A 12616-nucleotide genomic window follows, 5' to 3' on the forward strand; every position below is an offset into this window, starting at 1 on the left:
TATAAAAAATTTCAAGGTGATATTAAAAGAAACCTCATGGAGGTTTCTGATATTATCCCTTTAAATTTTATAAATAAGTGGGGGAAGGATTACCCTCTTCATGCCAGTAATGAAGGCCCAGGAAAAAAAAACTTAATTGGAAGTAAGTGAACCCCATAAAAATGTGGATGGAAAAAAAAAAAAAAAAAGAAGATTGTCGATGATGACAATTATTTTTACCTTTCTTCCATGTCAGGATAGACCTATTGTATTCCCTGACTAGAGCTTGTCTAATCTAGTGAAAGAGCCTGAATACAGATGAAGGCAATCAAGATCATTTGAAAGTTGTTCTATTTCAAATGAACAAGATGCTTTCTTTTTTTTTCTTTTTTTTTTTTTTGTCAAACTATGAAGTATCACCCACTTTTTCTATACAGCGACATACCCATAAGAAGTCTTTTGTAGTGTTGTAACAAATCCAGACCTCTACCATAAAGAAATCAAGAAGTGCGACTCCTCCTTTCCAGTACCTCATCCAGGAGTTAGTATATTTCTTGCTGATTTAGGGAATTCCTTTCTTTTGCTCATATTCCCTCTCAAATGGATTTGATAGGAGGAGTTTCTACTTCTTACCTGTTCACTTTTACTTGAATCGTTTCATTCAAAATCGTATAACAACTCTGCTCGATATGCCACTCATGCACCTCACAAAAAATGTAAAGAAACAAACAACCTTATGATAAGTTCCATAATTTTTCATATGGAAAGCAGTACAAGCTTTCAATATTACAGAGTCATACATTATTCACTGGAGAGATAGAGCATACATGGCTCCTTATTGTGCTTGCTTAAAACTGAAATTAAGTAGAGGTAACGGACTTGAGAATATCTTCATTTTTCTTACTGAAGAACACCACGAAAGGCTGACCACCTAAAGCCAGTCGCCTGGTTCCATCGTCATCATGATAGATGCCAACATATTTGCAAATCGCTTCAGAACTGGAGTCACAAACTGTGGGACAGAAAACAAGCTTGTAACCTCGATCACCGACGGCTTCAATCTTAAACCAATTGGCCGTGGTTCCACATCCCGAGTTCCCTTCAACTCCGTCAGTCAGTACAAAGTGTTGTTCGAGTGCCTCGTTGAAATGAACCTTCCACACATTTGATCCACTACAAAAATCAATAATTGGTGGTTCAGCGAACTTGATGTTCAAATCAGTGGAAACACGAACCACGCCTTCTTCTGGGTTCACCGGTGTAAAAGTTACTGGAAGGCCTCGTTGGAGCCACGCCTGAGCCACTGCCAGAGGGCAAATTTCATTGCCTGGGCCCTTGCCATAAGTTACACCGCCGCCAGGGCGGAAGGTGGTCCCGATGTAGTACTCGACACCGGGGCGGATTTCCTCCCCGTTGATGTCGAGCACTGGATAAAGCTCTTCAGCAGCAAAAGAAAGGAAAGAGTTGAAGAGTAGAAATGAAAGGAAGAGAAGTAATTTCTTCATTGTGAGCTGCAAGGTGTGTACGAAGTCTAGGAAGTATTCAGTGCAATTGTGCTGATGTCGAGCTATGTTGCTCGCTTTATATAGCTGAATGAACTCAAAGGTGATGATAAAGTTTTGTTTCCAACTACTGTGGTCCACCGTGTGCTTGTACCGTTCAATTGATCTTGTAACTGCATTTTTTCATGGCTTTCAAAACCGTAGTAGCGTTCATTCGATTCGATGAAATTTTCTGGAAAATGCTTTACATGAAGAAGATTTATTCTTGACATCTTCTTGTGCTTGGTGTCATTAAATATTTTTAAAATTGATCTCAAAATTTGTAATTTGAAGGGAAAATATTGTGAATGGTAAAAGGAAGTTTTGAAATTCATAAGTAGGGTATAACTTTTTTAAAAAAATTATAAAGGGGAAATTCATAAGTAGGGTATAACTTAATTACTAGATTACCATATTATCCTTATTTCATTGAAACACTCTATTGGCCAAATCTGCCCAGACTATTAGGTTTTTTTTTTTTCAATTAGATTTTGTATATTTTTGTGTACAATTGCCCAATAACTATTAGTTTGGAAAGTAAAGTACATCTTGTGCTTCAGTGATTTCTTTTGGTCGCTATTGTTTTTGTTATATATTTTCTTACTCTAATTCTCAATTTAGCAATATGCATTGAGCTCTATTTCAATTTTCTATCGTACGAAAAATTAAGTTCAGCCTATAAAATGAATTTTCAATGCAAGTTAGAAAACCTGGTAAGCTGCTGTCTTAAATCCTCAATGATATTAAATTTATTATTTCGTAAAAATGATAATTAAGTGTTCACTTCTAAATTTTATTCCAAGGTTATTGTTAATTTTAGAAAAATTAATTTTGAATCAAAAAAATTTCTTTTAAATAGGAAAAAGCTTTTATTTTCTTTCTCTATGAAAGAAAAAACTATGTGAGAAAAATTTACCCCATGAGAGCTTTAATTGTACAATTATAAGCCTCAAAAGTTCGTTAAACATTTGTGAACCTCAGGAGCTCATAAAGCGTTTATAAGCACGTGCTTGTTTTCAAATGTCAAATGTTATTTAATTATGAGAGGGCCAGCTGCGTTGTAATATAGGGACAGGTGGTATACTTTCAATCGCCTCAGCCCTTAAGGAGCCAGTTTACCGGATCTCAACCTAAATATTTGATATCTGTAATAAATTTGACATCAGAAAACACATTTTTTTTTTTATAATAGGAGTAGTGAGTTTTTAGAATTCCAAGTCAAGTAAATCACAATTATTTTAGAGTGATTTTCTGGAATTTCAAATCAGTCACAGATATTCAAATTTAAAAAAGGGGGTAAACAGTGATGAAAAACATCAGATGCTACTAAGAGGGTTGAAAATAATTCTAATTATAGATTTACGATTTATAAATTTTTGTTTGATGTGATTTCTCATTGGTTGAGTTATTGATACAGTGATTAGGTTTCGTTATAATCAAGAGGAAGGTAGCCAAATTGGTTTCCGAGTAGAATTGGGTTAATAAAATCACGTGAACTATTACGGATGTTAAAATTTTAGAATGAGATCAAATAAAGAAACTGATGATCGGATGCGATTTTCAATGGGATCGGAACAAACTTTCATATCAATCAGATGTACATTTGCTCCCGCGTGAATGGTCCAGCGGTAGCGCCTCTTACCGGTGACTCTTGAGATCCCAAGTTCGAATTTCCGTTCCGCTGGATTCCTCCGCGCACTTATCGCGTTCAGGTCGGATTGAGGCGCCGAGGCCGAATCGCAGAAAATTAGTCAGACCCCGTAAGGATTGACCCGAACACCCCTGTATCAAAAAAAAAAAAAGATGTACATTTATTTCTACTTATATATTTTTGTATCTAACGCTGTCTTTACATCCACGACAAATTCAAATGCATGATCATCTGAGACAAAATGGTCCCTCCTGGGCAAATATTTGATAAACCAAGAGGTGCAAGTTATGCCACATCATCCTAGTACCAATCTCCCCTCAAATCAGTGTACTGCCTCCAGGCCCCCACCATCCTTATCAACTCCAAAGCCTGCTTCCTAGCCTCCATGCGAACCCCAATCATCACCGCTCCTTCCTTAGCTGCTCCTTCCCCAAAAGTCACTCCTCCCTTCCTACCCCAATCATCATCACCATATTATTTGCGCCTTATTTCCTCTATCTTCCCTCCCCAAAAATTGTGACCGCTCCCTTCCTTATCTGTGCCTCCATCAACACCTACTCTTGAAATCTTTCTTCATTTTTTTTATAAAAAAAATTTATGTAAATTCGACTCTGATCACCTACAAATTATTCACTAATGCAACTCTTACATCAATAGCACGTTTTAAGCACACGATTTTTTATTATAAATGTGGGCCGTCATTGTCAATTGATCCAAGTTGTGTTGGTGAGATCCTTCTCTGTTGAAACCACTGCCACTCTCCTTCTTCATGATTTCTTTCCCTCTTTCATTTCCTAAGATGCTTTAAGCTCATAATTACTGAAGAAAACCCAAATATATATATATATATATATATATATATATATATATATATATATATCCAAAATAATAAACCAAATCCACTGAGAAATTACCGAAAAAGAAAACTGAAGATGTGGGGAGGGGGTTTGGGAAATCTTACAAGAAGGGCGGGATGGAATTTGGGTAAGAAAGGCAAAAGAAACCTGATCTTGCAAATTGTTGCTTATTAGATTTTGATTTGTTCTCGTATGTATTTCAAAAGAGAAATTTAAAAAGATTTGGAAAAAAAAGAAGAAGATGATGAATGAGAGACATGGGAGTGCAGAGCGTTGCAAAGTGAAGCAAAGACTTGTGCTGAATGTTTTTACTTTTTTTTGAGTTTTGACGATACGGCAATTTCATCGTTACCTGGTTTACAAGTGGCTCATACACCAGGTCTACACAAGTTTTTGCCATCCATCCTCAGTGGGCTAACTTGTGTGATCGCGTCCGCATTACATTTATGCACGAGGACCAATTTCATATATACAAATAATTTCTTTTGAATCTACAAAATGATAGAAACCACAAGTTACGTTGTGCATAAGTAATAATTTCTTTTGAAAACTGTTTCAGTGGCACTTTTTAATGTTCTTTTTGGGGTTTTTTTTATTATGGTTTAGAAAACAAATTTTGAGATTTTTATCACAAAATTAATTATTTTTAATTGTTGAGGATTTCATTGTCTAGTGGATAAGTTTTTTTTTTAATTTTAATTAGAGATCTTAGGTTCAAATTCCCTATTTCCCTCCCTACTTCTTAATCACACCTCTCTTGCAAGAAATTTTTTTTAAAAAAATAATTCATGTTCTTAATAGCTAATTGAGTACAGGATGATATGAATTTAATGAATTTTAAAAAATATAGTTTACTTAATTACCTTTACAATCCTTATTTATTTTGTATTAAAAAAATTATTAAGTCATGTAGCATCGTAAGATAGGTAAAGTTATTAAATTTAGTACCACGACGTGGTCATGACACTAAGTTATCATGATCTTGTGATACTTATTAGTTAAATGTCATAATAATGTCACTAAATCTTATTTTTCTGACATTTTAAACAAAGTGTCATTAAGCAATAACAACAGATGCTGTTATAATCTCTTATCTTGGCATTATAATTGAAAACGTCATTAATTTAATGCCACTAAATTGCTTTTCTCTTGGAATGAGCTCAAGGCTACAGGTTAATCTTGTTGCGTCAAGGAATTTTCTGCATCTCCACAAGTTAAATATTTTTCGCCAATTTTAGGAGAAATTTTCCTTGGAGCAAAAGGCCAAAATAGTCCTTAAAATATTTGTCAAAAGCTGCAGTAGTCCTTAATTTCCACCGTCACCCTGCTGCGAAAATTTTGTTTTTAAAAAATCGCGATAGTCCCTAAACTTTAATTGGGGCTAATTTAGTCCTTAAACTATATATGTCTAGCAAATTTAGTGCTTTTTGGGTTGAGCCACCACTAATGCAAAATTCGGGGCAAAAAAAGAAAGCATACATTCCAACATTCATTAAAATCATTAAACAAGATTTTGACGGGACAATATAGCATCGATTGGAGGATCGAAAGCACAGGTGCATTTTGAAACCCTACATCCAAATTCCTTATCCACCATTCATCTTAAAATCCATCCAAAAGGACACCAGTTAATCTAAACCCAGATCTTCGTCCGCCGCATTAATGAGCAACAAAATGCAAATAGGAGGTAGCATTAATGAGCTTTTGAAAAGTTTCCTCACTCTTATACCTCCAAATAGCATTAGGTTTGGTGAAATGTTTATGATTGTTGGTCTGGGCGTAAACAACTTTATGATGTTTAGTGGGGTAATTGTGGAGGAAAATATTAAAAAAATATGCCAGTGGATTTTTCGATAGTTTGGGTGCGTGTAATGTTGAAACAATGAACTTGTCCATATTGGAACATGGTGCCACCGACAGTGGCGGAGGGAATGGGGGAAGGGGCCCCCAAGTCTTGAGATTACTTTTTAATCCCTAAGAAATTTTAATAACTTTTATTAGAGATCTTTTTTTTGTCCCCTCTAAAATATTAACAAAATTTAATCACCTAATTTTTGCCTTGTGAAATTTTGAACTTCTATTCATCTTTGAATATTTTTTACCTTGCATTATTGTTAGTTGATTACTTATTAATTGTTTTAGCATTATATTTTACATTGTTAACAGTTTATTGTCGACTTAAGAAAAATCTCTTGTTAGCTAAGTTGCACACACCTTTCAATTAACTGTTTTCTTTTAATGTTCATTATTGATTAGCCAAATTTTTTATTTTAATGTTCATTATTGAGTAGCCAAATTTTAAAGTTAAGTACTTCATTCTACATTTATGCAATCTTTTTGTGTAAAACAAGGAAACTAATAAGAAGTAAAGTTTAGAAATTCTCTTCCTAAACATTTACAGCTAATTAATAATATTATCCCTTTACTTCTTTTTTGCACTTTGAGATATGATTGCTTTCCAAAGTTTGATATTACAGAATAATCAATTATATTTTGTCTCCTTAATAATGGAAGAATAAAAAGTTGGAAAATTGAGTAGTTGTATTTAATTAATATATTAATGTAAATTTTTATTTATTACACAATATATAGCTTCCTTATTATGTTTCATTAAATTAACTATTACTATTATTTTGTCAAAAAGTCCACTGACAGAAAAGAACTTGTTAATATAACATTTTAATTAAAAATATTTTTCTCCAATTGCAATTCAATATCTAGACTGAATAAAAAAATATAAACAAATAGTTAACATGCAATTTATAAGTCTGAAAATGATGCACATAAAATTTTTTTTTTTTACTCAATGTACTCCCCTCCCCCTGCCGCAGTAATCTTGACTCTGCCACTGACCACCAATCTTGGGTACCCAGAAATTACAAATTGGCAGTATAGAGTTCTTGATAAAAGATGTAACTATCATTCTTAGAACTCTAGAGAATGAAGGAGATGTTAGTTACTATCACTACAAGAAATTTGATTATTAGTGACAATATTTTCTAGTGACAAAATTGTCGTCATAAAATAGGGCACATTACCCACAACATAGAAAGTTGTCACAATTGACTGAAAGGAACCAGTGATGACCTCGAATTGTCGTGACAATTAGAATCCCACTAGAACGCGCTCAAGTATGTCAGTGGCGACTTTTAAATGTCGTCAATAATAATTCCCCTTTCTTTGACAACGTGTCCATTTTTGTCAGTGATAATAATGGAAGTCGTTAGTGATGACTTATTCTTGTCACTAAATAAAATGAATTTTGTAACTATTAAGAACCAAGTCTTGCAAATGAATACTCGTACAATAATTTAAAACAAAAGTAGCCATTAAAATTCGTGCTTCTCAGTGTAAAACAACTGAAAATACTACTGTACTGTTAGGCTAAAATAATGAAAAGAAACAAAAATAAGTTATAATAATTTAGTTTCACAATTTCGAGATAGTGTTAACAATATTAACACTGGATGAGCTATTTGACGTCATTAAAAAGTGAACTATTTGAAATAAAAAATGTACATTTATCACTGGTAATAATGCAACAAATTTTCTCACCCTTTATGAATAGTTTCACAAAAACATAAAACAAATAGCAATTAATAATGTATTACTAAAATTAAACTTCAACTAAAAAATAAAAATAAAAAGCCTTGTTTGAAAATTTGCAACCAAACAAGAAAAGGGGGGAAGCTAAGGAATTGAAATTTCATTAAATGAGTAAACAAAGAAGAGGCGTGGTTCCTAGTACTCTTTCACTATACACTGTACTACCAACATTTAGAACCAAAATAGAGCTTCTCCCTCTTCATCGCTTCATCTCTGCCAAATGAAATAGAAGAACTTCTCCTCCTCATTTCTATCGATCAATTATGGCTCTGTAGCGCTAAACCGAAGACTTCCTCCACTACCAATGCTCTACAATAAAAGGTATGCCCTCTCTCTTTTTTCTACTGAAATTTTCCCCAAATTTTTGGGTAAAAATTCCTCTCCATTTTTTTTTTGGGTTTCTTTTGATTTATGGATGGGGTCATCTCCTGATAGTGGAATTTGCTTAGTTGTGGGTTTCTGCCCTATGTATTTTTTGCCAATTTTTTCTTGTACAAGGCAAGGGGGTTTAGAGGGATTCGATTATGGGTACAAGGTTTGGTGAAAATTTTTGTGCTATCAAAGATATTTTTGTTTTGTTGAAATTTGGTTAACTGTAATGGGAATTTCACCAATGAATCATTTATGTAGTTGGAGTGTGCTTTGTTCTTCACATTACCGGAGTGTGTATGGCCCTGTTTCGTGTTTGTTTGGTTTGGAGTGTAATTTTTTCCTATTTCCCAAAGAGGGATCTCATTAAGGAAAAAAAAAAAGGAAAAAGCAGATTTTTGTAAGATGGATTTGATGATGGGCTTCGAGGTACTACCTTCAACGATTACCATACCAGTTCTTTGTGTTCCTGCTACTGTTCTGAGAATAATTACGTATGATGCCTGACCTCTGCATAATCAGTTAATCCACTAGCTTCTTGTACAGATTGGATCATGGAGTTGAGTAATTCTTTGCAATTAACTTGTCCATTTTCTACTGCAACTTTAGCTTCAGTCAGTGAGCAACTTATGGACAAGGCCTGCAAAATACCATGAAGAGCAAAGAGTATTGGTACAAGGACATGCCATGATTTTGACAGATTAAAATAAGCACAAATAAGAAGTACTAGACAAAAGCCACTTTAGGAAACATTCCTAGTAAAAAGCAGGTTCAAGAACACAGGCAACTGAAACTGAAAGTAGAAAGAGCCATAACCACAAAGATATAGTTAATATAGTTCAATACTATATGTTTTAGAATGCATCAAATTATTAACAAAATCACATCACTGTAAGCTCCAGAAGCAAGTGTATGCACTTGATGATATTAGGTAACTTTTTACTCTTAATTTCTAAAAAAGTTGTGCAATCTATCCAACAACTTGTTTGGTCTATTTTGTCTCATTTAATCCTCTTAATGTTCTATTTTTTGCTTGTTAAAATGACATCTCTAGAGCATAGATTACTTTTGATTAGCTAAAATAATCTCTAGAGTATAGTCATCCCTAGTTGTTAAAATTCATTTATGACTGGTTAACTGACTATGGATTACGCTTGACTGTACTTGATTGTAATGACTATGCTTGACTATCCTTTAATTTTTGAGCAATAATGCTCTGTTTAGATTGATAGTTGTAGGCCTTGTTAGATCAATTTGCATATGTACAATTTGATGCGAATTAAACTCCCAAACCTTAAATTGTTTGTACTGTGATTATTATTTTTTGCAGTGATTGAAGCTACAAACATAGGCTCAGTGTCTCACTAGGAGATTGTCATATAGCTGCATTTTTTACTTTAAGGTGAGTTAACGCGAACTCTCTCTTTCTCTTTTTCTTTTGTTTTTGTGATCACATGTGCATGTAATTAGAAATTTTCTCTTTCATTGAATGATTGAAAAATTGGCATAGTGCTGCATTATTGTAATTTTTATTTTCAATGTACTGAGTTGTCATGATGTGGTCAATCTAGTTCATTTAGTATATGTTTTCTATTCTACTTTGAGATATATGCATCTAATTGTGACATATTTGAACATGAAAAATATGTATTTCATGCTTTTGGAGTTTATTTGATAGTATTTGAGAAGATTAGTTTTTCCAATTTAGTGTTTGAATCTTCACTGTAATTTATTTGTTACAAATCTTTATGTTAGGATAGAGGATGAAAAAAACATGGATAGGAGTTGGATGTCAATTAAAAACTACCTAGATCTGAGATATATTGCTGGAATCAAAGAATTTATCGAATTTTCTTATTTAGGAAAGGATTCGACTTGTAAACTCCCATGTCCTTGCAAATTATGTAACAATTTTGAAGATCAAACTATGGAGGTCATGGCTGATCACTTGTGTAGGGGAGTTGTAGATGGTTGTACAAGGTGGGTATATCATGGGGAAGGCTTTGAAGAATCTGATGATAATGAGAGTGCTAATACTACTATAGATGAAGAACTAAGTGATAGTGATGAGATTCAAGAAATGTTAGATGATGTTGGAGTGGCTAACTTTGGTGAGAATTGGAGAAATCCACAAGAATTTGATGTGAATGTCCCCCATGAGCAAGATGGTGAAGCTAGTAGGTTTCTTAGATTATTAGCTGAAGCTGAAAGAAGTCTTTATCCAGGTTGTGATAAATACTCAAAGCTCTCTTTTGCTGTCCATATTCTTCACCTAAAAACAACGAACATGTGGACTTGTAAATCTGTTGATACGTTGCTGAAATTTTTAAGTCAAGTGTTTCCCATGGCTTCAATTCCTACTTCCTACTATGAGGCAAAAAATTTAATTCGTGAGTTAGGACTCAAGTATGAAAAGATACATGCTTGTGAGAAAGATTGTGCACTTTTTTGGAAAGAAAATGAAGGCTTAGACCATTGCCCCAATGAAAATTGTAGAGCCCCTCGATATAAGTCTACGGGATAAAAAATTCCAAGAAAGGTCTTGCGCCATTTTCCATTAAAGCCTAGGCTACAAAGACTCTTTGTAAACAAAGAGATAGCTTGTGATATGAGGTGGCATAAGGAGAGACAATGAGAATAGCATGTGGCAACCTGCTGATTCATTAGCTTGGAAGGAGTTTGACAAATTTCATCCCTCATTTGCCAATGATCCTCGCAATGTAAGGTTAGAGCTTGTGAGTGATGGTTTCAATCCCTATGGAAACATGAATAATTCCTATAGTATTTGGCATGTAATCCTCATTCCTTATAATTTGCCACCTTGGAAATGCTTAAAGGATCCCTTTTTCCTATTAACCATGATCATTCCCGGTCCTAAATGCCCCGGGAATGATTTGGATATATTTTTCAAACCTCTAATTGATGAGTTGAAAGAGTTCTTTTTCACTAGTTTTGAAACCTATGATGCCTTCAAAGGCTAGAAATTTATATTATGTGCAACACTTTTATGGACAATAAATGATTTTCCAGCATATGCCTATTGGTCGGGTTGGAGTGCAAAAGGATATAAAGCATGCCCAGTTTGCTTAGATGAGACAACTAGTTTGTATTTGAGAAATGGACTCAAATGTTGTTACATGGGGCATCTGCGATTTTGCCGACTGACCATAATTGGCATCGAAAAAGGAAAGCATTTAATGGTGATAAAGAACTCAGGCAGCCTATTAGGACATTATCTAGTGAACAAATCTTGCAATAGCTTTTGGGTATTGACCATGTTGAGTTTGGGAAGGCCTCCGATACACTTCAACAAAAGAAACGAAAATACACGCAGAACAATTCAAATTGGATGAAGATGAGCATATTCTGTGAGACATAATCGCTACCTTACTAACAAAATGAGACATAATCGCTACCTTACTAACAAACTGAGCTACCTTACTGGAGTACTAACAAAACAAGATCTTCAAGCAATTTGGGACAGTGGAGGAAGCACTAGCACATTGCCCTGAATATGTGTCAGAATCTAATTGGAGTTACCTTTGTAACTGCTTTTGTAGTCCAGAATTTAAGGTATCTAGGCTGACTGTTGTTCAATTACTTTTTCGTAGCACTACACATGCTATATTTTGTGGAAGTTGATCAATCTTACAACTTCTTTAATGTAGATGGTGAGTGAGAGGAACAAGAGTAATAGAGCAAAGCAACAAACTGCTCATATAGATGGAACAAAATCATTTCTGCGACATAAATATGAACAAGTAATTAACCATTATAACGATTTGCTTCACGGTGTATGATCAAGTATTTTAAATTGTTATCCCAACAGGAAGCACAAGAGGGAAGGAAAATTGGTCCGATTGAACTTTATGACATTATGCATTTCAGTACAAAAAGAATGATATGGTTGACAAGATATCAGCTACCAATTTAGTGAGATAAACTGAACTTGTTATCAAATAGTGTATGTATAACTCTTATGCACACCTAACTATCAAAAACTTGTTTGCAGCGTAAGATGAAGGAAAAGAAGTTGGAATCTGAGGCTAATGGTGCAAATAGAATTGAAGAAGACATATGTGTTGAAGTAATCAGACGTGTCACAGGATATGTGCGTGGTTGCGGTCCCTCAATATTCTTGTCACTTGAAATAATTTTTTTATTGTTGATTTTTTTTGAATTGGGTTAATTTGTTACAAAAACATTAGTTTTAAGAGAGGTTAATGATATTTTCAAAATCTCAAGAGAGGACAGTGAAACTATCAGAAACATCAGGGGAGTTTTCTAAAATTATCCCCTTTTCCTTTTTATAAATTTTGGGTGAGATCTACTCCAACCACCATTTCAATTTAGACTTTTGTATTTTTGTTGATTGCCTTCCATCTTCCCTTCCCCCCTTTCCACCCAACAAATATCCCCTGTTGTTATTGAGGAGTTAAGGGGAGTTAGTTTCTCTGGGACAATTGCTGTAAACTGATTGCTATTTTATTCAATGTTATGCCTTTTGTCACAAAAAAAAAAAAACACTACAAGTAAGGGCAAGTTCCGTCCCCCACCCCCACCCAACAAATATCCCCTATTGTTATTGAGGAGTTAAGGGGAGTTAGCTTCTT

At 34.2% G+C, this 12616-nt stretch overlaps 1 protein-coding gene across 1 annotated transcript; it reads right to left on the minus strand.

Moving 5' to 3' along the window:
• Positions 1–713: 713 nt before the first annotated feature.
• On the minus strand, positions 714–1544 carry LOC113714862 (miraculin-like). The gene has a single exon (XM_027238982.2). The coding sequence runs from the start codon at positions 1482–1484 to the stop codon at positions 840–842; it is 645 nt and encodes a 214-aa protein (XP_027094783.2). The 5' UTR covers positions 1485–1544; the 3' UTR covers positions 714–839.
• Between the last annotated feature and the right edge of the window lie 11072 nt (positions 1545–12616).

This window comes from Coffea arabica, chromosome 10c (genome assembly GCF_036785885.1).
Source record: "Coffea arabica cultivar ET-39 chromosome 10c, Coffea Arabica ET-39 HiFi, whole genome shotgun sequence".
In the NCBI taxonomy this organism is placed as follows: domain Eukaryota; kingdom Viridiplantae; phylum Streptophyta; class Magnoliopsida; order Gentianales; family Rubiaceae; genus Coffea; species Coffea arabica.

Excerpts from the sequence above, each read along its gene's own strand:
- LOC113714862 (XM_027238982.2), bottom strand. The coding sequence starts at position 1,484 with ATGAAGAAATTACTTCTCTTCCTTTCATTTCTACTCTTCAACTCTTTC.